Source organism: Bactrocera oleae, chromosome 5, assembly GCF_042242935.1.
Source record: "Bactrocera oleae isolate idBacOlea1 chromosome 5, idBacOlea1, whole genome shotgun sequence".
NCBI classification, from domain to species: Eukaryota; Metazoa; Arthropoda; class Insecta; order Diptera; family Tephritidae; genus Bactrocera; species Bactrocera oleae.
In genome coordinates, this window is record NC_091539.1 from 23,967,291 (window position 1) to 23,993,987 (window position 26,697).

At 36.1% G+C, this 26,697-nt stretch overlaps 1 protein-coding gene and 1 long non-coding RNA gene across 3 annotated transcripts in view; both read left to right on the top strand.

The window, feature by feature from the left end:
- The first annotated feature begins 2,271 nt into the window (after positions 1 to 2,271).
- Positions 2,272 to 26,697, top strand: part of schlank (ceramide synthase schlank) — a 48,154-nt gene continuing 23,728 nt past the window's right edge. Inside the window, exons 1-3 of one of the 2 annotated variants that reach the window (XM_036372082.2) lie at positions 2,272 to 2,372; positions 2,439 to 2,627; positions 18,938 to 19,058. In XM_036372082.2, the coding sequence (XP_036227975.1) occupies positions 2,443 to 2,627; positions 18,938 to 19,058 (306 nt within the window). In that variant the 5' untranslated portion in view covers positions 2,272 to 2,372; positions 2,439 to 2,442. Of the gene's footprint in view, positions 2,628 to 18,937; positions 19,059 to 26,697 lie in introns of both variants that reach the window. The other variant, XM_070109491.1, reaches the window with a different exon arrangement.
- On the top strand, positions 4,615 to 14,760 carry LOC118682716 (uncharacterized). Its single transcript, XR_011396355.1, has 3 exons — positions 4,615 to 10,032; positions 10,100 to 10,215; positions 10,298 to 14,760. It is a non-coding gene; the product is annotated as an uncharacterized lncRNA (long non-coding RNA).

Consider the following 26,697-nt stretch of genomic DNA (forward strand, 5'->3'; position numbering starts at 1 on the left):
GAACCTCCCCATCGGTGAAAGTACGAGGTCAGGGAAAGTAAGTGGTGCGCAGTCTTTTGGCATTTTGCGCAGCCGTCGGATAACACATCGTTTGATCTTGTCGGTCGACAGTCAAGTGCAGTGTAAACTGCTGGCTAAAACAGCTCGCGCACTTCTTCAGGTCCGAAGAGGCATGGCCATCGAAGTGAATTTCAACCCGGTCGTCATGTCTCTTCGAATTTGACAAGGCCTTGACAGTAGTCCAAAGCTTACTTACACCGGTGGAGAGATTGCAGGACTTCAGGTGCTCTATACATTTTGTCCGCTTATGTTCATTTACCATTTGCCGAATCTCCAAATTGAGATCCCTTATTCGGGGATCACAGGGATCGGCATGTGTCGCGCTCGTTTGCCAATACAGCTGCTTCGGCAGGGAAATTTGGGCGGAGTTCCACTTCCAGCCGGTATGAAGCGAGCAGTAGCGATCACCTTGCTGAATTGACGCTCGCCAACGATGACGTTCGTAGAAATGGGTAGTGCGTTGAAGGTGCTCTCGGTAAATTCTGTGAAGCCGACCCAGTTAGCTTTGTTTAAGTTAACAAAAGTGCGGTTGTCCACAGAAATAAAGTCGGGAGGTTTCCCGGTCGAGATAATTATGGGCAGATGGTCTGATGAGAGAGTTAGCATAGTTCGCCAGGTTATGCTATTTATCAGACCACCGCTAGCGATGGTAATATCGGTCGAGCTATTACAGGTGCCCATAATTCTGGTGGGGGCTTCATCATTCATTGTGTAGAATGTCGAATCGTCAATCTGTTCCGCCAGCTCCATCCCCCTACGATCATTTGACAGGCAGGAGTGCCAAAGATCGTGGTGCGCTTTAAAGTCACCTAGCACCAAACGGCTTTCACCACGAAGCAGCGCACCTATGTTCGGGTGTTATCCAGTTGGGCAGCATGTAACTGAGGGGATGTATATATTGAACATCTCGAGCTCAACATCGCCGGACCGGACAGCTCAAGGGTCAAGCGGTCGATGTCGCCATCAATTAAACGATATTGCACTGTGTTGTGCAGTATGAAGGCTAGGCCCCCACCATTATCTCGCTCGTGATCCTTACGTATAACGTTATAACCTGCACAACTCAGAAGATCTGAGCGGCTGTTTAACCTGGCTCATATATGCAACTATCTCCTCGATCTTTCTCTGGAGTCCGCTGCAGTTGAATTGTAGAATTCGCGTTTGTCGCGTGAGTCCGGTTGTGATCCTGGGGGTGAGGGAGGTACTAGTAGGTGGTGGTTGTTGCAGCTGTAATATCCGCATGGGCGGTTGTCGCACTGTGGTGTTGTTTGGCGACGCCACTTGATGAGATTGCGGGGGCAGACTCCTACAGCATGAGGCAACATATGACACACTCCACTCCCTTGAGGTGCGCAGGCCGGGACACGACAGAAAGTGGCACCAGCAGTGTAGGAATTGCACTTAACTGATGTGACGTTCCGGCATATTACGGACTGACATGCGGAACAGACTGTTGCGAGGAACCCGGGGTTGCTGAGAGGTTTTCGCACGAGGATTGGAGCGGGATGAAGGTAGAGGGGGAGTTGTTCGGACTGGGAGTCATGCTGCCTAGAGCTCCTTAGGACCGTAGAGGTCATTTCTTGGCCACTTGTGGCCCACTCCCTATGTGTCTTAAGGCTTGAGCAGGTCTTAAGATGACTCCATTCATCACATATATTGCACTTAACCGAGGTGGAATTTGGATGGAGCCTTTTAGCGCATATGAAGCAAAAGAATTCCCCGGGGCCCGGGTTTTACTCTATGCCAGCACGGGTCAAGAGGATACGGAGCAACCCTGCTGCTAGGTGTTGCTCTAATGACGACAAACTTAAACTAACACTTACCGATCCAAACAGGGTTAGATCGCCGATATAACAGCCCTTGGCCGGTTAAAATTCGGGTCCAGTAACTAAGAACCGGCTGTTGTGGGAATTGAATATGATCAATGCTGCCAATAATTTTCCATGGGGAAACATGCTAATCGTTTTCAGTTCCCTTGCGAAAGTGAAATATTTTGATAATGGCCGCACTGTGAACCTTCTCTATAATCTACATTATCTGCTTATAATGTTGAACTTTAACAAAACTTCGCCATTCGAACATTTTGGCTGCTATGAATTTCGCTGCCCTGTTGATTCTGGCAATTAATCGTCGGAACTATTGCGTTCTCGCATCAGTCATAATACTTATAGGTATAGTAGTAAAATTGTGTATAATAAAATTATCATGATACTAACTGAAGCTTATAGAGACGGCAAATATGGTGATGTAATCGATAATCAATCGAAAAGTTTTTATTCTACATATCGGTGCATTATAAAGGCTTAACGCTTGTAATTTTCATTAAAGAATAATCTGCTTGTAGAGTTTTATTGATTTGCGTTTTCATTTTTTGAAAGAGATATGGAGGTTATAAAAGTCGCTGGGGAAACGTTTTGGTCAACTCGTATTTGGTTACCTCCTAATACGACTTGGGAGGACATCGCTCCAGGTTCACGACCGGATGTGACGCACGCCGATTACAGGGATCTCACATGGCCCATACCAATGGCAGTAGTTATTATGTTACTTCGATATGCTATTGAAAGGTATATTTGTGTTATATATTGATTATTTTCTTTTAATATGATCAATTCTGCTTTGTATCCCACAATAATGCCGGCATCTCGCTTGATTATTCGGAACAAAAATCAGTTAAAACTGAGTTAGGGTAGGTCAGTAAAGGTTATAATCTTAAATAACAGGGAATTCTACACGTGAAAAATTTATATCTCAGAGATTATAGTTGTCAAACTTATTTATGTGTAAAGTACTTTAAAAGTTGGTCTGCATTTCTAAAAGTATTAACACGTTTTAGTGTGTAATGGCCAGTGGCCACTCCCTTTTCGTTGCTGAGTATAAAATTTTCAATATTGAAGACGTGAATTTTGGAAAAATTTTAGAATACCATCCCACGATTTTACGGTTAAAAGGGTTACGGTTGTCTAGAGGAGATCCTCCAGATAAAAAATACAACACTTGTTATCTGTCAACATGGTACCCATTTGTTATTGTGCATATAACGAAAATTGCGTAAAAATAAAATGCTTATTTTTATAAGGCGCGGCCGAAGGCCGCCAGTGCGGAAAGAAGTTTGACGCGATTAAATTATGAACACCCCGGTGTTGGACCGACCAGGGTTATTTTTGTGAAGCGCGGCCGAAGGCCGCCAGTGCAGAAAGAAGTTTGACGCGATTGAATTATGAACACCCCGGTATTGGACCGACCAGGGTTATTTTTTTGAAGCGCGGCCGAAGGCCGCCAGTGCAGAAAGAAGTTTGACGCGATTGAATTATGAACACCCCGGTGTTGGACCGACCTGGGTTATTTTTTTGAAGCGCGGCCGAAGGTGCAAAAAAAAGCAATGTTAAAGAGAATATATCACTCTCTATAAACTTCAATTTTTATTAAGGATAACAGTGAAGATTTTGAAAATTTGATATATGAATACATATGGCGTAAAAATATAGTAAATCAGCATCATGATCCATTTGTGAAATTATCAGATGCAATAAAACATACGTTTAAGCCATAAAACCTTTTTCTTTTATTAAAATGGAAAATTAAGTTCATAATATTTTGTAGAGGGTGATTGGGTTTTTTTTATTTATTTTGAACCCATTTGTTATTGTTCATATTACGAAAATAGTGTAAAAATTAAATGCTTATTAAAAGCAAATACTTAAGTATTTAATATAAAATAAATATGTAGAAACATTGTAGTGAAGTGTTAGTGTGTAATAAGTGCATAATATAAAAGAAAAGATAACCATAAACTGAGAAATTGTAAAATGAAATTTGTGAAATTTTCTACTTAATATGCAAATATCTCGAAAACTATAAGTTTACAGCGGCAATAATTATATATATTCGAGATCTTGAGAATCTTCTCTATCCAACCATACCCCTCTTAACCCTGAAATCGTGGTATGCTAAATAATTATTATAAATCGAAAAAACACGCACTTTAAATATTTACATTTTTTAAATTCAAATGCAAATATCTCAAAACCCTAAGACAGCGGCAAGACACCCCCATATCATTGCTTCTTCACATTCGTTCTTAACTGTATGCATCAAGTTACCGAGTGCCGTATCCGTTTTTATACTCTCGCAACCTGTTGCTACAGAGTATAATAGTTTTGTTCACCTAACGGTTGTTTGTATCACCTAAAACTAATCGAGTTAGATATAGGGTTATATATATATAAATGATCAGGATGAAGAGACGAGTTGAAATCCGGGTGACTGTCTGTCCGTCGGTCCGTCCGTCCGTGCAAGCTCTAACTTGAGTAAAAATTGAGATATCTTTATGAAACTTGGTAGACATGTTTCTGAGTACCGTGAGACGGTTGGTATTGCAGATGGGCGTAATCGGACCACTGCCACGCCCACAAAACGCCATTAATCAAAAACAAATAACTTGCCATAACTAAGCTCCGCAATAAGATACAAGACTGTTATTTGGTACACAGGATCACATTAGGAAGGGGCATCTGCAGTTAAAACTTTTTTTAAAAAGTGAGCGTGGTCCCGCCTCTAATAGGTTTAATGTGCAAATCTCCTAAACCGCTAATGCTATAATAACAAAATTCACTAGAACCAAATGTTTTTAGCACTTCTATTGACGGTGTGAAAATAGTTGAAATCGGGTGGCAACTCCGCCCACTCCCCATATAACGGTACTGTTAAAAAAGCGCGATAAATCAAGCACTAAACACGCCCGAGACATTAAATTTTATCTCTGAGATGGTATAAATTGGGTTTATAGGAACCGCGTTCAAAATTAGTCTGTGGGCGTGGCACAGCCCACTTTTAGGTGAAAACCCATATCTTGAGATCTGCTCAACCGATTTCAACCAAATTCGGTGCATAACGTTCTTTTCATGTTTCTATGTCATAGCGAAAATGGGCGAAATCGGACTACAACCACGCTTACTTCCCATGTAACACCATTTTCAATTCCATCTGATTCTTTCACTTTCCACTATGCAAATCAGGTAACAATGATTATATCGGGGTAAAACTTTGCGTGAATAATGCAATTAAAGTATGCCACCTTGCGGCCAAAAATTGTCTAAATCGAACCAAAACTGTTCAAACCCCTAAGTACTAAATATGTGGACCCCAGTGCCTATAGTTGACCTTCTACCGAAAATATTAGTCAATCCACAAAGAAATCTCAAACGAGTATACCATTGACTTTGCGAGAGTATAAAATGTTCGGTTACATCCGAACTTAGCCCTTCCTTACTTGTTCTCAATTAAATCCTACGCCCAATGTATTAAAGAAGCAAAAAGTTCTCTTTTTTTAAAAAATAATTTTCGGCCAAAACTCCTGGATTTTGTTTAAGTGCTCCTTCGCGAGAACCTTATGCATTTACCTATTGCTACCGATAAGTATGAGTTCTTGTGTGCGACTTGACCATAGAACCCTGTTTTTTTGTTTGTTTTAATTTTGCGATTGGTGTCAGTGCAGAGAGATTTCTTAAAATATTTCCTAACATTTTGATCGATTTGGATACAGTAAATCGAAAGTTTTATTTTTGGCCGCTTTGGACGCGATGAGATACAAAACGCCGGACGGAAAGAATGTGTTCTTGCAACAATTCGACCGATTTCAGAGTATATTTTTCCTTTTTCGAAACATCTTACCATTAATTCCCTTTCCGAGGGGCTCATATCTCTTTTAGGCGAGATTCGATATTCTAAATTTAATAAAGTGAATAGAACAAAACTCTTTAAAATTGCTACTTTTACGAAAACAAGTAACACTATAACTTTCTTACATTTAGTTATTACGTAAGTAATTCCCATTGAAGTACTTGTGCGCAGGCTTTTTCTTCGCTGCCAAATTATTATTTTCTATAAATTTGTCTATGAAACTATGGTGTCAGATTTTCATTGCCTCAAATGCTATGGGATTATGCAATAGACTAGTGATAAAGCACTTAATACGATTATGGTCTAAAATAGTACAAAGAAGTTATTTTTTAACAAAAGGATATAGAAGAACTTCCTTTATCCGTACATACCCAGCCTACATTTCTATTATATACTTTTCATATATTAACACATTCGTAAATGGTTTCTACATATTTATTTAGTAATTATTAGGAGACATGGGAGAGAAACGAAAACGCGACAGATTCGGAGTAATGTTAAAGTTAATTCTCTCATTATTCTCTCTAAATTGCCAAAGTTTACATGCTTACGCGAATATTTTATTATTGTCGGAAACATGGATAAACGATAAAGAAGGTGCTGATGTGCCGAGCTTCGATTGTGTCGTCCATTTCAAACGTCCCAATGTAACAGCTGTTGGGGTAGCTATCTACCATAACTCCACAGACAGAATAAATATTGTCGCTCCACATATGGATATGAATTTAGAACAAATTAATTGGTTATCTGTGAATGCTGCTGCAGTTGGAGAGATATTTGTGCGGCCGAATGTGCCCTATAGTGCAGCAGAATTAGGAGAAGATTTGCACACTATGCCAATGATTTTAAGCGGTGATTTTAATCTCAATTTTGCCTTGGAAGAAGCTCAACCACTTGTACAATTTTTAGAAAGTAAATTTAAATTAAAAATTTATAATAATCCCAAAAACTCAGCAAACAGATCAGACACACGACAATAGATGCAATTTTCTTAAGATATTTAAATAATTTACTATCACGAGTTTTCTTTTCATATTTTTCATACCACAAATCAATTATATTTTTTCTTGAACATGAAAGTATGGAAGTGAATGAATATATTTTTTTTACTAATGGAGGCGAAACATCAACTATCATTTTGCAATAACCTAACACCCTTGAAAATTCCAAATTAATGAATAGTGACTTCTGCTATCGGGGAAATATTTTTATCTCATAAAACTCGCTGGCTAGTTTCATTTTTTCATTTCAAGTGCCCATTGAGATCCATGATGTTTTACTTCTATCGCCTAGCTTTCTAGGCTGTTTGGTTTTTACTTTAACTTATTTTTATTCGTTTGCAAAATTTGTAAATATGGTAAAGTTTATTAATTTTTTTTGCATGTAACTCTTTGTTATTGTGTGAATTAGTCGTATTTAAGAAAAACTTTAGTTATGATTGAAAGCTATTTGTGCACAATTTAATATATAATAAATGTATAGAAATTATTTAGTGAAGTGTTGGTGGATATAAAAGGGAAAAATATGAATGTAAAATTCATTATAAACCGAAAAATTAGATACTTTAAATTCTTGAATTTTTTGGGAAAATTTAGTACATCGTAAAAAACATCGCCGGCAGCTGTATACTAATATTGTGACGAACACGGATGCCAGAACACAATAGAATCGACGATTAATTGCCAGAATCAACCAGGCAGCGAAATTCATAGTTGCCAGCATGTTGTAGTGGCGAAGTTTGGTTAACGATCTAATATATGTTAAAGGGCTGCCGGATTGTGCAGCAGACACAGTTTTAGTTAGAGTACTGCCGTGTGAAAGCAATGAAGATATAAGTAAGAAGTTTTAAGCTCGGATTATGAGTAATAAAGGGTTAAGTTGTTGGAATCAGAAATTTTATTCAACAATCTAGATCGAACGCAAGAGAGAGTTTGTGGTAGACGATTTATCGAGAAATCCGTTACAATTGCTATTTGAAGTGGGATTGTTAAATAAATTCCTAGAGAAATAATTGTTTAACGAACAGATAATTCTTCAACTGAAAAAGGAGCTGGACGTGGTTTGGCCACAACTGGAGTGGTGTTCGAATTAAAGCCACAGTGACGAGGAGCAACAGAAGCAGAAAACATAAATTTAGAGGATTATGTCTTTTAGAGGAATATATAACGAATTTAGAGGAAAATATAACGAAAAAAGAAGAAAAGGAAGAGACTTAATGTTTATCTGGGGTTATGGACCCGTTTTTGGCTGCCGTTTGGGGAGCGTTTGTCAACGCAGTTGTCAACCTAAATGCAGCAGATGTCAACTTAAATATCGACGCAGGTGAATTCGGAAATGGCAGAGCATTTCAGAACATTTTGAAACTCGTAAGTCAATACAGGAAGAGCAAGAAGCACAGGTGTTCTCAAAATTGAAGGAGCAGGATAAAATTAAGGCTAAAGTGGAATGCCAGAAGTATATCCAACTCCTAATCAAGAGGCTTAACCAATAGCGGACGTATTCGTCAACAAGTATCAATGGATTTACGTTCTGTTCAAAAAATAAATTTAAAGACAGCTTTATTGCAGGGAATGTACCAGAAACTTGGTACCAGAATAACACGTATGAATTTTGCAAGAAATTTATGGACAAATATCAAAAAGATTGGGATACTCTTATATCCTTGTTCCTGATGGGCTATCAGGCTGCTGTATATGAAACCACGTAGCAGACTTCAGAAAGTCTAATTTGTGGCTTTGGCCACCGACTGAGTGAAGATTCGAATTAGTGCCAATAACAGGAGAGCTAAGGAAGTCAATAGCACTCTAGAAGACGAGATGAGGGATATGCATGCTATGGTGAGACAGAGCACTAAAATTATGAGCGATAAAATAAAATCAAAATACAAAATGAGTTCTGAGGGTTTTATTGAAGGAGATTGGCTATTGTTATATAATCCACAACGAAAGTAGGGGATGTATCCCAAATTACAGTGTAGTTGGGAATGACCATACCAGGTTATTAAACGACATACAGCCCTTTGGAAGACCTAGGAATAAAAAGAAGGTAGCTCATCTAGAACGTCTTGCAGCGTTTGGTACTGCAAACATGTCTCATCAGGACGATCAGACATAGTCGGCTAGCAGTATGACGAACACGGATGCGAGAAGAAAATATAATCGACGATAAATTGCCAGAATCAACCAGACAGCGATTCACTTATCAACCTATAGGTATTTTTGATGTCTGTATACCATGTGCCAATACAGCCAAATATCTTGGCATTACGCTTCATGCAAAAGTGTAAGCACATGTTCACTTAGACCAAAAAGGTATCAGTCGATTTTATTTTTTAGTACCACAATCAAAGATGTAACTTATCTTGTCATACACTTGGATATAACCCTCACGTGGGAAAAACATATATTAAGTAAAATAGGTCTTTCGACCCGGCCATTAGGAGCCCCATTGTGATACCACCGGGACTAAGGTCCCTTCACTCTAGTGGCTCCTCTCTGAACCATTGAATGAATGCCCTTGATAATTTTGCTGGTAGCTATGTATGTATACCACATATCAAGCAAAATAGGTAGGTAGGTGGGTAGAGTGGCTGTCTTTCGACACTCCTAGGCCTTTAGGAGGCCCATTGTGATATCAACGGGACTAAGGACCCATCGCTCTATTGGCTACTCTGAACCACTGAACGAATGCGCTTGATACTTTTGCTGATAGGTATGTATGTATATAATGTTTCACTCACTAAGCCATCAACACTTGCTGTGTAGCTCTATCTCTCTCTTTCTTTTCCTTTGTTCAATAGTGGATGCGTCATACACTCTAAGCACTGCGCCTTAAACGTTTAACACAACCTTTTTCGAATCTCCATTAGAAGTTCCACTTCAGAAACAAATTCTGCTGCATGACAACGTTCGGCCTCACGAATATATTCCTCATATGTTGTACCGTCCGACTATTATTTGTTTCTTTTGATGGCACATGGTCTGGCTCAGAAGCAGTTCCACTCATAAGACGACATCGAAAAATGGCTTGATTTTTGGATAACATCGTAAGATGAACAGTTTTACCGTAATGGTATTCGAGCTTTGAGAAAGATAGTAACAATTTTTGACTAGCGTCAATTGTAACCTACCTACCTGCCTAGTTGCGCACCTAATATAATTTCGCATATTTTATGGCATTGAACTATAGTGTATACAATATTATAGGTTAAATCAATTTTGCTAAGATATCTTACATATTGCCCAATATATACGTATAAAGCCAATTGGACCTTTGAAAAGTTTATATTAGGTATATTGCAGATATGGTAGTATTGACTCTATTTTATCCATTTGCCATTGATACATATTATTAACAGAAAAAAGTGCTCTCTGAGTTGCATTATGGTACCTCGTATACTATCACCAATATATAAGGAGTAAAGTCAACCGGATGTTAGAAAATCCTGATATTAGTTACATAAATGGGGCTAGCGTAAGTTTTCATCCGATTTTAACAATTTTAAGCGCAAACTTACACTATTATTATAAAAACACACTCACGTAATTTTACTCAGATAACCAGCATATTGGCCGATAAATGCAGTATAAAGTCATCCGGAAGTCAATCCAAGTTTTGTTCCCAAGAAAGCTTCCAGATATCCAGCATTTTATTCATTGTCCTGATCCAGAGATGTAGGGACCGTTCCCACGACAGTCGGGTCTACGTAACCCGAACGGACCCGGATTTATCCAGCTAAGGACTGTCAACTCGGCAGAATTTTACCGCTACAACAACAACAACAGAGATGTAGGGATAACATGACTCCTTGGGGTGTACCCCTTCGGACAGATCTGCACATCTTTAAAGCTCCCAACGTTGAAATAATTGACCTGCCCAAGAGCATCCGTTCAGTTAAAATCCGGAAAGGCTCCGGGCCCAAATCTTCAAGCGGGCTCAGTATGGCCCTCGGCTGGATGTTATTGAAAGCACCTTCTAGTCTAGCTACGAGGGTGAATTCTTTTATCTTTACAGATTTTTCAATCTCTGTTACCACTGAGCTTAACGCCGTTTTTGTGGATGTAACCTTAAAATACGCATGCTGCGAAACTGCCATTTTTCCTGGGTTTAGTTTGCACCTTATATGTATTTCTATTGGCCTCACCAGCGTTTTTAAGAGAAACGAGGAAAAACTAATAGGTCTAAAATCCTTTGGATTAGTGTGTGAGCTTTTGCCCGCATTTAGTATATATATCACCTTGATCCCCTCCCTACGGAGGGAATATACTCATACCCAATAAAGTCAGCGTTCACCCGACACATTATTAGAAATGAAGTAAAAACACATTGTAAACAAATAATTTAGCTCAAATTTTTTACATGTATTTCTTCTTTATATTTTTAAGTTCAAAATGCAAAAACAAAAATGTATATTCCTATTTTCATTTTTGTTATAACGTAATTTTAGTGAAAGAACAAGTAAACATAGGCACCATTAAGTCTGCGTTCAGTTAGCTTGAATTGGAAATACCGTCACTTCTCATGAATTTGTTTCTTCTTTTTGCGTAGATTCTATTGTGTTTTAATATAATTAATCCAGGAGCTTCTGGCGAGTCACCAAAGACGTGTGTGGCCTGGCGTTGTCCTGATGGAACACAATTCGGCCTCTGTTGATCAAGGATGGCCTCTTCTGGATGAGTGCTGCCTTCAAGCGGTCCAGTTGTTGGCAGTAGAGAGCCGAATTGAGCGTTTGGCCATAGGGAAGCAGCTCGCAGTAGATGATTCCTTGCCCATCCCACCAAACACACAGCAAAACCTTCCTGGCCGTCAATCAGGTCTTGGCCACTATCTGGGCCGCTTCCCCGAGCTTTGACCAGGACCGTTTGCGCTCGATGTTGTCATAAGTGACCCATTTTTCATCGCCAGTCACAATCCGCTTCAGAAACGGGTCGATTTTGTTGCGATTCTGCAGCGATTTGCAGATGGAAATTCGGTCCATCATGTTTTTTGCGTTAGTTCGTGTGACACCCAAACATAGAGCTCCTTTTTGAATCCAAGGTTATGCAAATGGTTCCAAGCGGTTTTCTGGCTTATCTTTAGTTCCTCAGCAATTAAATAATTACTCACGTGACGGTCTGTTTCCACTATTTCCATGATTTTATCGCAATTTTCGACGACAGGCCTCCCGACGCGTCGTGCATCTTTGACATCGAAATTACCGGAACGGAACCTATCAAATCACTTTTGTGCTACACGTTCGTTTACAGTATCGGGCCCATAAACTAAATTAATGTTTTCAGCCGCTTTGGCTGCTTTTTCGCCTTGATCGAAGAAAAATTGTAAAATATAGCGAATTTTCCCTTTGCTGGTGTCCATCTTTGACGAGCGCTCACAACGAACTGAGTAAATCAATCGAAAAACTGTCAAAGACAAACTTTTAGCGCGAATAAACACGTTTTCAGCGTCGTATAGTATGACATGATGCGACACGTAACACTAGTACTATGGACAATAAAGCCATCTCTTAGATAAAAACCGAACTTTTTACTTGACCTAATATAATAAAGAAATTTGTCTGTCGGAAAGAAAAATTATCATTAAGTTGTGGAAAGATGGCGAAAGTTTCAGAAAAATTGGGCGAACTATTAGAAGAACGTATTCTTCTGTCCAACGCGTCGGAAACAATAAAAAAAAACACGTAATTTTAACGTCAAAACCGCGATCTGGCCGTCTAAAAATATCAGCCCGGAAAGAACGGAAAATAATAAATATGGTGAAAGTTAACTGTCGAATTACGTCCACAAAGATTATTGAAAACGTAAATATAACAATTAAAACAACAATTGGTGCCGAAACTGCTAAAAAAATTTACGAAAACCTGGATATCATGGAAGAGCCGCTCGAAAGAAACCATAAAATTTACTCGTAAACAGACGAAAGCGCATTGAATTTGCTCATAATTATATAAATAAGTGGCCGTAATTCTGGAGACAAGTAATATTATCGGATGAAAGTAAATTTTGCATTTTTGGCATAAAAGATCGACAAATTGTGTGGCGCAAGACAGGAACTGCCTTTGAATAGCAAAATCTTGTTGGTACAGTTAAACAGAGAGTTTGCGGAATTATGGTGTGGGGTTGTTTGGCGGCTGGTGGTGTGGGTCAGCTTGAATTTATTGAATTCATAATGGATAAATGGGGTTATTTGAACATTTTAAAAAACAATTTGAAACAAAGTGCAGAGATCTTGGATTATCTTCGACGTTTTGGTTCCAACAAGATAATGACCAGAAGCATACAGCGGAAATAGTAAGACCTTGGCTCTTGTACAATGCTCCTAGACAACTTAAAACGCCCCCTCAATCACCTGACCTGAATCCTATTGAGCATCTATAGGATCTGTTGGAAAAAAGAATTCGTCAGCATACAATAACGAGGATTTGAGAAGTATTATGACGGAAGAATAGTCCCAGATTACAGCTAAGGAAACAGATAAGTTGGTAAGATCAATGCCAAATCAATTGAGCGAGGTTTTAAAACAACGGCTATCCAACAAAATATTGAATTTAATTTTTGTTTATCATTTTTAATACTTTTCAACTAATTTTAAACTTTTGCCAAAAAAATGAAAATGGGAATATACATTTTGTGTTTGCATTTTGAACTTGAGAATGTAAAGAAGAAATACATGTAGAAAACTTGAACTGAATAACCTATCTACATTGTGTTTTTTTTTCGATTTATAAGACTTGAAGCTGCCTATCACCCAGTAAACATTACTATCTGACACAATGTCTACAGGAGGGGACTCTGCTACCACTTCACTCTCCAGTCCGTGCTCCAATGAGTGGTTCACGGAACTCTCTGGAAGGTAAGAAGATTTTCACGAATTTCATTTTGCCTTCCTTACCTACTTTCTATATTATCTTAAGAGGTTATAATAGTTGTCCCACTCTTCTTCTCTTTGAGATAATTTGGTTAAATTGAATTGCTTCCTGAAATCTTTCTACACGTTCTTAAGTAAGGGAGACCACCAGCGGGGTCTATTTCTTACCTTACTGCATGTTATAGGACAAGCCTCCTCTAGTGCTTGTCAACAAGAATCTGTGAACTGTTCAACGAGTCTAGGTCCACTTTTATCTCTGGTTAAAATGGCGGAATCATAAGAATACGATTTTTTAGGTCCTGCAGATGCATCTGACAGCCACCTCTAGTGCTTGTTGACAGTAATCTGTGAACTGTTCCTCCAGTACTCCAATGTGTCAATTTATCTACCAGTTCTTCCCACATAAGTGTTATGTCTAATACTTTTTGTCGGTTTCTAGTTATAAATGTTGGAGTACTGCCCTTGTTGCATAACAAAAGCTTATTTCCTAATAAATAATTAAAGAGCAACTCACCCCTATCGTTGATGTCCGTGCTGCCCCATAGCGTGTGGTGTGCATTGGAGTCGTACCCAAGTAAATATAATCGAGCACTTGAATGCTTCGCTGTCTTGTACCGGCTCTTTAATAAGCTGCATGGTACTATGACAATGATGGCGATATGAGATTAATTTGGAGAAGGTGCATTAATTAGTGTCTTCTCTTCGTCTTTTTGAGAGTCGCTCAAAAGCTCACTCTCAGTGGAGAGTTTAGAGAGTCTGTCTGCGAACTTAGACCCCGAAGTACCCTTATCTTGCTCTGTGTTCTCCACGTCACTCGAGGACTCCATTGGATCTTCCTCGACTTCACATTCTGATTCCGATGCCAAGTTTTCTCCTGCATCGGCATCTGACTTAAAGATCCTTATCTTGCTTGCACTCACTTCCATTAGGCTCTGAGGATTTTTCCTTCGGTGTCTCCCTCATCCAGTACCCCAATGATAATGCGGTTCCGGGCCGCATCAGCAAAAGATTTTGCTGGTGTCACGCCCTTAGTCTTCGGTCTCTTGGCTGACTGCTTAGCCACATCAGCTGACCTTTGTCTCTTAGCTGCCACTGCCGGCTTCCAGCTTAAAGTTAGGCAAGAAAGCTTTCGCGCAATCAATGGATTCCTAGAGTTTTTTTGTAAGCTCCTCATTTTGTGGCGGTTGCAGCTCCATTTTTCTCAGCAGGTAAGCAGCGCGTAGCTTCTTTGCATACTTTGCCTTTGCTGGGACTTCAATCTTAAAGGAAGGCCATTCTGAAGCTGAAGCACTACTGGCAGCATCACTTTTGACATCTCCCTCCTTCCCCTGCTTAGCAGCCAAACCTTGGCTACAAGGGTTTTTATGGGCCGCCTCCGGTGCTGTTGCTTTCTTTGAGTCAGCTTGGGCTTCTGCTCTTTTAATAGTGTTAGCCTTTGCTCCAGGACCAAGCCTCGCTCCTGTCCTCACCTCGGCTGTTGCCAAGCTTCGCATCATACACTGCTCTCATCTGGGAACAACTCGCTTCCTCCGGCCTTTTTACAGGAGGTCCGGACTCCGTTTTGTTTATATTATTCTTATTGTATAAACAATTTGGTTCATACCTTGTACCCACGCGTGTAGGGGATGGTATGTCCGATGTATGTATATGTAACCAATTCCTATTTAAACAGATAGGAAGCCTGACCTCTCCTACGCTAGATACCTCCCTACAACAGCAAGAGCGGAATGCTGCCAGCTCGTCCCTGTCTACATCGTGAAACTGGTATCTATTCCCAGTCGGCACCCTCGTGGGGGGTTCAGCGGAGGATTTTCGCTAATCTCAAGCAAAATAAGTAGCACCGAAATAAGATCAGAAAATTTAAACGGGCTTTTAAATAAAAATTCTAAGCTTAGCCTTGGCAATAAAGTTCTTTCATACAACGCGGTCATAAAGCCGATTTGGATGTATGGTATTCAACTGTGGGGTACGACCTGTGCAACTAACATTGCTGTAATATAACGCTTCAAGTCGAAAATCCTTAGATCTATAACAATGCCTATTTGCATTAACAACGTACAAAAAATAGATAATAAACCCGAGCGAAGGGTTAAGTTATCTCTTCGGCCAATAAATATTCTGTACGACTTGCATTTTCATATTGTCCATTTTATACACTTAAACTTGTGTCTCAGTTCGGCTTTCTTTTTATTTTATTCTATTTTCGTATGGGGTGAATATTTTTAATAATTGGCTATGAGATACAGAAAGACGGTATCATTACAAATTCAAACATTATTTGTTGCCACTAATATATTTTTTCTATTGGTTAAATCTATTATATAATATTGTACTATTGTCGAGACGAGAGCGAACACGTTCTCTAGTTTTTCAATGGTCACTGAAGGAATTATCCTGTTGTAGCGCTGAACCATTTCGAATATCGGTTCGGTAGGTGCTGAGCTGTGTTCACGTGCGGAGTTTTTCGCTAGTGCCAATATTGGGCTGTTTGTGTGTTCAACTTGTTCATTTGACGTAAAATGAAAGGCCGAAGTAAGATCGTGGGAACCGCTGCTATATCGCGTGAACCGTGCTGATATATTGGGATCAGGCGACTGAGCGGCCCTCGAAATGACCTCAACTCTCTTGACCAGAAACCATTCCTCGCAGACTTACTTACATGTTTCGTGTCGTTATTTTGCTAAAACAACCATTTCAACGGCATATTCCACTCGGTGCAGGGCAGCATAACCTTCTCCAATATTTTTCTATACAAGTTCTGATCAATGGTTTTTTTTATCAGGTGGATTGGTCCAACGCTTTGCCCATACCACCACTTTTGCACCACGATGTTCAACGATCTTGACAGTGTATTGCGGATTATATTCAGTATTTCGCACACGACGGACATGCTGTGCCACCAAATAAAATCATCAATAGACCCGGTGCCACCAAATAAAATCACTACATCCGTCTGTCCACAAAATATTTCTACGTTGGCCAGTTGAAATTCAATGTATTTCTTTGTAAACAATGGAACTTTTCGCGGACTCCGCGGAAATAAATTATTTTCAAGTAAACATCTACGAATTGTTACTTCTTAATTTCTCTAGATGACGCCTGAGGATATTTTCTAGACGACTAGATGGTGCGTGGGTCGACTTCTCTAGTGGTTTTGCGTTTCTTTACGTGTCTTGGTTTATATCTGTGGTACAGGGCATCTGCAATCAGTTGATCAGAGCACCCGAATACTTCTTTAATTTCTTTATAGATTTTAACCATTTTACGAAGATTTTTACGTTTTCGTCACTGCAGGAGGAAAACTCCTCTATCCATTAATTAAACGACTTAAATTTTACAAAATCCCATTGTATTTATATTTTTAAACTTACTTTACAGTTTTTTTTTACATCCACTTGGCACCTTACATTCATATTATCATAAATCTTTAAACGGTATGAATACACACAGTATTCTTAAATGATATGTTCAAAACTGAAAATGATGATATAACTAAGTATGTATATCGAATGTAACTTAGTAGTAGGCTAGCACGTCCGCTTAAATTCTCAATAAATAGCTAATTTTAAAAGTAATGAATTTTTTTATTTTCATTAATTTTGTAACTAGCAAAGCAAAGCATAGCTTCTTCTTTCAACCTTATTAATTTTATGGATGTGTTTAATAATTTAAATAAAATACAAACGTCGCAATTGGGATTGTTTCGTATTTCACTTGTCAAAATTTTACATTCCTTTTGGCACTGTATTATATAACATATTTTTCACCATAGTAAATTTGTCACCGCCATTCAACACAGAGAAAAAAGTTATCGATTGATATACAACGTAAGTAAAAAATACCTCTTGTTACGCTGAAATGCGTGCGCTTTTTTAATGTTCTATTCAATAACGTATTTAGTAACTATTTATGCTATTTTTAGAAAAAGCTTCCTTCAAAATAGTATCTCTTGTTTTTGCCTAATAACGCATGTACTGGAGGGAGTATGTAGAAAGTTACGTCAATAACTCACATTAAGCCATTACATTTGTAAAAAATCGTGAAAGATATAACTTATGTGGTCTTTGAAGATGCAAATGATTTAATGATTCTTCCTGAATGATAATTTTGCAATATTCTAGACAAGTACAGAGATTACTTGTTTGTACTACTACTACTATTCAGCTCGTGAGGAATAGGACTCTTTTCAGAGATATATAAATTTTAAAGCATATATCTTAAGATATGTGGTGAATTAGTTCGCAAATTTTATGTCATTGAATTTTTGGCCACCGCGATTGCGTGTTGTGAATATCGTCCAGTCGGTCCCATTTTATATCTCTGTTTTCATCATACCGTTTTATGTTCTTTTACCAAAGGTTATGGAATAATAGTCGATCTTAATTTCTCCCAGGGCTGGCCAGATATTTTTCTTTGACATAATTATTTGAAAAATATTATTTGCCTTTAATTTGAACTACTTCATTTTCAATTGATAATGTTGCCAAGCCTGTCAGACTTTCTACACACATTGCCGTAAATAAATTTAGAACGATATCTATTAATTCGTTTGAACAAATATAATCTCAAAGTTTAGTGGTATACTTTTATGAGCCAATACCTTGTACTTCGTGGCATAAATCTGTTGCATCTACTTATATCGGTCAATCCAACGTGAGTTAATGACATTAATAATTTTTTACAATGTTCAACAATGGCTCTGTGTATGTAAAAGTTTGCAGCTGACCAATAAATATAAATAAATAAATAAAAATACAAAAATTTAGTAACTTGTTTCAACTGGTCGTATATTTCAACGATTGAAGACAATGCAGTATCAATTATAGCAAAAGATAAATTAACTTAAAAATTTTGTTCAGAATCGCGAATTGGCTCATCGTCCCTATCATAATTGTACTGTCTTTTCTGTTTTCTCTAGCGAGCTGGTGCCGTTTCTGTTTCGAATGTACATACATAAATATGTGATATTTTGTGTGCAAATTAATGAAATACTCGCAATCAACACATAGCAATGTGCATCATACATCAACAACCACTACTATTAAAAAACAAACTACAATACACCCGTTGATGTTTTTAATTTGTATTAGAATACGAGAATAGGAAGCTAAGATTTTTGTATATTATATACAAATAAAAAAAATTAAATAATTTTGTAAATAATTTGTTATTTTATTGAAATAAAATTAAAAACAATTATGAAAAATATATATAATGTTAGCCGCCCTAAAATTCTTGCGCCCTAGGCCAAGCTTGCCTATATGGACGAGACGGCCCTGATTTCTCTTATACATTTACTCAGCATTTTCATCTCTAAACTTGCCTTTTTCAGATTCTGGATAATGCCTATTGGGAAATCATTGGGCATTAAGTCATCTCGATCAAAAAAAGCTTGCAATAACCCTGTTTTGGAAAAAGCTTACCAAAAGTGTAATACGTTGAATTACAAGCTGGTAAGTAAAAGTTTTGTTGCATAATAGTTGTTATTTTGTCCATATAAAAACAATAACTATTTCCTAAAATTACCATTTCGAAAACATTTTTGTATGCTCAAAAGTGCTTGGTGTAGTCTGATACTTGTTTAAATTTAAAATGGTTGAACTATCTGTAGGTTTCGACTTTTTGCCTTTTAATAAAACAATTTTTCTGTTCGAATGTGACTCTACTTTAATCCCAAAATCTGACTAAAGTCTCACGAATAATGAATACATTTCATAATTGTGGCTTTATTTTCGACATTTTCGAGAGTTGGATACTATAACAGGATTTTTATTTGTGGGAGGCTAAAGAAGCCAGTCTACTTAAAAACGCAGATAACAACTCTGAGCTTACATTTTTGGGAAGCATTCTGCAAAGTATTTGGCAGTAATGCTAAAACTTAAGAACATTTTTCGAAGAAAATATAACGAAATCGAAAACAACAAGTCAACATACGTCGTGAAATTACTAAATTTCTGCACGTTGACTCAGTTTATAAAGATGTATAATATTGGCATTTTTAATATTAGTTTAATCATTATAATGCATCAATAGACAATGTAAATTCATAAAAAAATAAATGTGAAAGTAAGTATTAGTTGAGAGATTCTTAAGTATTTAAGGAGCAACGATTTTGTTTAAGATCAATTTTGAAAAATATTCAGTTAAAACCGCTCTTAAATGTATAAAAAATAATGTAAATATATATTTTTTTAAAAAAACTCCAAAATTCGTGAGTCGTGTTAAGCTGTCATGTTATTTTTGTTCAGTATTGTTTGGCATTTCATCATGGAAAGACACCTGAACAACGTTTATAAATCGTTCAACTTTATTACAAAAATTCACGTTCTGTAAAGAATGTGCTTCATGCGCTTCGCTGAACTTATGGTCAATATAATCGGTTTTTCGCAACACCACCACCCATCATGAGACCCAGCATTCATTATTGGATAATATTCGACCAAATAAACCACATACAGCACGCAGTGAAGAAAATAAAGCGACCGTAGCTGAGAGTTTATGCGAAGACCGTGTAGAGTCGATTCGGATACGTATGGAACGACTTGTCGCATTTTACAACGAGATCTTAAATTGAAAGCATATAAATACAGCTTGAGCAAGAATTGAAGGCGCTCGACCTTGCCAACCGCCATCGCTTTGCCCTATGGGCTTTAAAAAAGTTCCAAGAAGATCCGACTTTTCGATCCAAATTTGATTCAGCGATGAGGCCCATTTCTGGCTCAATGGGTATGTAACAAAATTGCCGCATTTGGGACGAAGAACAACCTGAAGACATTCAAGAGCTGCCATCCAGAAAAACAACGGTTTGGTGTAGTTTGTGGGTCGGTGGAATCATCGGTCCATATTTCTTTAAAAATGATGCCGGTAAGGAAGTTTTAGTGGTTTTTTTTAAAGTGGGGACTTTCGAAATGGATCACTCTATAGTACGTCTGAATGTCAAAAATGGGTGGAATCGGGTTAATACTTCCCATAGCCCCCATATATCTAATATAATGCTTTTCGAACTTTATAGTGACTTTATATCGCATATATCGGCCAATATGTGAGTTATCTCAATGAAATTGAAACAGCGTGTTTTTCTAATAACAGTGTATCTAAATTGAATAAAATTGTGTGAAAACTTGATCTAGCACCTATATAACTAATATCAGAATTTTCGAACATCTGGCTGACTACTCCATAAATATGATGATACCTTAAGATAGTAGTCTGGTAACTTGGAAATATCGAATTTTTTTTTTTTGAAAATACTAGGTATATGTTGTATATTAAGAGTACAGTGTAAAAATTTTAGAACGAAAATCGAAATAGTGACGAAGTTATAGCACCTATATATACGTGAGCGTCTGGTAGTAGTACGCATATAAATAGAAACATTTTACAGATGTCCTCAAGCGACCAAATCACCGGGTCCAGCCAACTTCTTTTTTTTAGACGCTCACTTCTGTGCTACGAAACAACAAATTTCAAAAAAAAAAAGCAAAAAGAACTTTTTTGTTTAGATAAAATCAGGTCAATACTACTCCCAACTCCCATATACCATATATAATGATTTTCGTTTTTCTAACAAGTTTTATGGCGAACATGTTCAGTGTGTAAGTTATGTATTTAAAAAAGTTGATGTTCTCAAGTATACCTGAGCAATGTCCAGATTAATGCAATCAACCCGTCCCTTTCTCTGCCTCCAATATATCCTATATAATATTCCCGACTGTCTGCCTGACTTGAAACCATTTAGGTTGGTCAAAACGTGTGATATTTTAATGAAAATAAATGGACAAGTTTTCTTAAAAATTATGTGGTTTGGCGCTGAATTAAAGTGAAATTGGTCTAGTTTAGACCTTGGATTAGACCTCATATTCCTAATACATTGAATTCCGATCTTCTGGTTGACGTTTTCCACATCAACTCAATATTTATTTATTTATTTGGCTGCTAGTTTGTCGGTAGGTTTCTCTTTTTTTTTAAATATCTTTTAACCCAATTTTATTGATATTATAATAGTAATTGTATTTTTTAATTAAAAGCCTGTTAGTAACAAACCCTTTTTTTATGTTACGAAAGTTATTGTGCCAGTATTATACTAACGAATAGGTGGCATAAAGGCAAGAAGCAGCATCGCTTGGACCAATTATATTTATTAGACATCGGAGTCCTAAACTGACGGAAATTGTATTACCCGGCTCGACATTAATACTTTAATTTAAAATAAATAAAGCTCTGACAAATTGTTGATATTCTCATCTGATCTTGACACTAAAACATATTAATATGCTGCACATTATGTTAAGGTTAGTGCTGCAAACACTCTTCATGCAGCTTAACTTCTATTCTAGAAAAAAATCGTGCTTCAACATTATTATGTAACCTTTGTTAACATATTTTATATTTCGGATTTGTAATAAGCAATGATGTCATTCTCCTTCGTGAAATAAGCCTTTTCTCAATGATTGCTTTCGGGCTCTACAAAAAATTAAATTTACTAAGTATAATTATTTTAAGTTTTTATGAACGTCATTTAAATTTCCCTCGCTTTCATTTCTTTGTTTCAATTTACGATTTCTGTCAAAAACTTTAGCAAATACTTTGAACAGTGCTTCCCAAAAATGTAAACTCAGGATTGTTATTTGTGTTATGAAGTAGACTGGCTTTAGTAGACTTTAGAAAAAAAAGTCCTGTTATAGTCCAGCGCATGCGTAACGGCAACTATGCTCCACTAGCCCTTTGCAATTGGGGTGAAAGGTAATTTCGATCTCTTACAATTCATCTAAAATGAATTATTACAAGTTGGTACATCTGTCGTGAGTTAGTGCAAGCTATAAGTCATTCTTTGTTTACAAGGCATTTGAAGTTGACGTGAATTAAGTTTAGCACGCCGGAAAACGGTTTTTTTTTTAAATAATGAGACGAGTTATTTATTTACAGCGAACTATCGCTGGATAATGTGGAAATCAGACTGATTTTATTAAATAATATTTCTTATACCGAAAGTTCATAGTTTACTCAATGTTAAATAAATTTACAAAGAATGCTTATTAAGTGATTGGGTTATTGAACTTCACAATTTTGATCAATTCAAAGAATTGGTACAGAATATAATTTTGTTTTGTTCAATTTATTTATAATAATTTCAAGTGGTAGGAAACGGTTTCAAATTACATATACTTTGTATTAATTGATTTATTAACCCTTTTTATTAGTATGGTTTAAAAGTTTACTTATTTTATTTATTTCTTTTTTTATTATTTTGAATAATGTTTTTAATATTTCTTATTGTATCATTAAAATAGGAGTTAATCTGCACTTGTTAATTTGTTGTGTCTATTATGTTATCAGTATTCACTAAACGTCTCTGTATTTCTTATCTATCGTCGTCGTCCATATTTCCAAATAATCATTTTGTCAAGCTACCTATTTCATTTATTAAACCTAGTATTTTTCTACCTTCCTTGCGTAATAATGTCAATAATTTGTTTTTAGCGTCTAACAATGAATTTAGTATTTCTTTATGATTAATTTTTATTGAATTTATATATGCTGTTATTTGTTGCAAAATATCCTTAATTTCGATATCTATTATATGTGATACTACAATATATCTGAATCCTTCACTATTTCTTCTCTTCTTATTTGTAAGTCCGTGTATCCTCCTTGTTTCGTTAGTTGAGTCACCACTATTGTTCCTTTAGTCAGATGTGTCCATATTATTGTTAGTAAAACTATTACTGCTATTTGTAAATTTTAATTTTTTTTAATATTATATGGATGAATACGCTTTAATAAATCTTTCCTATACTTCGGCTTCACCTTGTGTCGTACAGCTTTATAATTCTTTTTAAATCCTTCTGCTCTATTTTTCTCATAATCTTCTCTATTTCTATTTAACTTTGTTACTAAGTTATTATTTTTTTGCTTTTGCTTGCTACCTTATTATTGACTTTATTATTGTGTACATCTATAGGGTTAAATTTTATTGTCGAATGAAACCTCCCATTGTAAATACGAATAGATTTTTATATTAATTGTACTGTAAATTTGTACAGTACCCTGAATTTTTCTAATATATTGTAGTATTGTGAAATCTCTCTATATCTGAATTACCTGTATGTGAATTGGGTTTCGTTAAATGTAATATTCTATTTTCATTATCTAAATATTGTTTTATTATAACAGCTTTAAATTCGTTGTCTGCAATTATATTTTTTGGTTTTTCTAACTTAGAAAAATGATCTTCTAAATTTTCAATTCTAGTTATATGATATCTGTCGTTTAATGGATAAGCGGCGCCATATTTTGAAAATTTATCAATAATAGTTAAAAAATAAAAATTCTTTACGACAAAATCAATATGTGATTTGGTTTTTATCTGTGGGTGTTTCAGTGAATTTTAGGTTTAACTGGGTTCCTATGTCTTGTCAAATTTCGCATTGATTAACAACTATTTGAATCAGCTACACTTTCCTTAATGTGATAAAATGAACTTTGTTTGACTGCTTCAATTTCGGTGTCGATATCTTACGCTCGCATTGTGCATTTAGTAAATTTGACTTGGTTATCGTTTGAATACATTTCTATCAACTTTTTTGTACTATAGTATGACTGTGTTCGGATATTTCCGAGACTATGCCTACATTTCCTTTTGAAATTTATCTCCAAAAATTTCTGCCATTATATCAAAATCATTTTCTCTGATAAAAATAATCCTTGTTCCATGTATTGTCTTAAACTCTTCGATTTTGTTATTTGTTAAAATTACAAAATCTGGATAACGCAAAATCGGATGTGTACTTATTAACGTTTTTAATTTTTCGAATGCTTCGATATTCGTGGGGTCTTTTATATTGATTTTAGCTCCTTAATTTAGATACTTTGTATGTGGTTAGTCTACCTTCGCATAATCTTTCATAAACTTTCTATAGTACCCTGTAGCGCCGAAGAAACTTCTGATTTGTTCCTCTGTTCGTGGTAACTCCAGATTGTTTATTACCTTAATTTTGTTTGGATTAGCCTTCATTCCTTCTTTTGTTAAAATATGCCCTAAAAATTCTGTCTCCTTTTTCATAAAATTACATTTATCTATTTGAATTTTAAAATTCTTATTTTCAAGGACTTTGAAAATATCTGTTATGGCTTTAATATGTTCATTTAAAGATGTGCTAAAAATCCAAATATTTTCTGAATAGTTAACGTATGTTTTTTTGATATACAGGGGTGTTGTAGAATCTGATAGTTGTCGGAATCAGAATTGAAACCGATAAAAAAAATGTAGTAGGTGTCATGAATCCAGATATTATTGGTTTGACGTTCGAAACAGAAATTGTATCGGGTTTGGGTGTCACGGAAACCAATTTTATCGGTTTTTTTTATCAGAAACAAAGCAAGAGGATTTTTGCTGACAGATTTAAAATGTAAGTGAAGAAAATAAAGTATATTATTGTTACGATTTATTTTATCGTTATTTCTATTAAGGAAAACATATGAATAAAACAAAAAATGTCATAATTATCGAGTTTATGGAAAAAATCAAGATATTTTAGGAGAATTTACAAAACGTAACAAACGTAATTCAACAGCCAAATGCGTCTTTATTCAGATAATGTGATATAAATCTGTAAAGTAAGCATGTATACAAACATACAAGTAAATGTAAGTCAAATTTCACATGCGACTCCCCTGGTGCATCAAGTGGATTACTGTGTTCTTATAGCGAAACTAATTGTAAACTTTAGTAGACTTCATTCAGCATTTCAAATTTATAAAACGCTTCCTAATTTATTCATTTGAAAATTTTGTCACATAAGTAGACAGCTGATTCGAATATTGGTTTTGCATATGATCGAAAAGACGCAAATCCAATCAGATTCTGTGACACCATTCAAAATCAGAATTGGTTTGTAATTCTGACAACTACGCAAGTCTGTCTTGAATTCCACAACACCCCTGATAATCTCTTAAAATTTCGTCAGCCGTTGGAACGTGGCTGGTGCATTCTTTAACCCGAATGGCATTCTTATTCTTATTTCATTAAGCCATAGTGCCGTTGTTTCTCTATTTTTTATTATTACAATTTTTTTTTTGTTTACTAAAATTTGGATATATCCTTTTGCCAAATCTGTTGTTGTAAAATATTTGGGACGTCCTTATTTGTTTAATATTGAATCAATATTGGGCAGAGGATATTTGTCATCTATTGTTATTATTTCACTTAATTTTCTATAATCTACAACGAGCCTAAATTTTTTTATGCCTGAGTTGTCCATATTTGTTTTGTCAGCACAACTAATAAAGAATTGAATATCTTGATGAACTTTTTCTGATGATTCCTTGTTCTTCCATTTCTCTAATTTGTTTTCTTACCTCTTCCTCATGTTGAGGTGGACATCTATAAAGTTTTGTATTTATTTGTTCATTCGATATCGTCCTAATTTTATGTTGAAATTTCATTGTACTAGTAAGTACATCTCCTTCTTTGAAAAATAACCTATATATCATATTCCTCTTTATTTAAATGATCGAGGTGTAAATTTTTTATGTCACCATTTACTGGTTCAAGTGAGCAGATTTATTTTACGGCATGAGCCTTATTTATGAAATTCACTGATTTTGCGTTGAATATGAAGTTTTCATTCAAAATTAATTAATGCATTTAGACTACTTAGTAAATCTGCATCCGTAATGAACAGATATGAACGGTTGGCTAGTCTTCTGGCTTTCCACCTGAACCGACATCCTTCTAGAAATCATAACTCCTTTGGAGCATGGGTATGCACTTCAAAATGAAGAGTGTCCCTACCCGTAATGATTGTAAAATGAATTGGTTTTATCGTAATCTTTTTAAAATCATTTATTTTTTCGTCAATTATACTGAGAGAAACGCCTGTATCGATTAAAGCTACATATTTACTTGTTCCTATCCTAATTTGAATTTTCGGTAAATCTTCCAAGGCTAGTTTTAAAAAAAACGTCATTTATCAGAAGGTTCTGTCGTATCGAATCGGCTACTTTCTATTGTGTTAATTTCCGAAAAATTATTATTTCTAAATTGTCCTAAATTCTGAGTTTGCCTTATTTGATTGGAATTATTTCTATAAT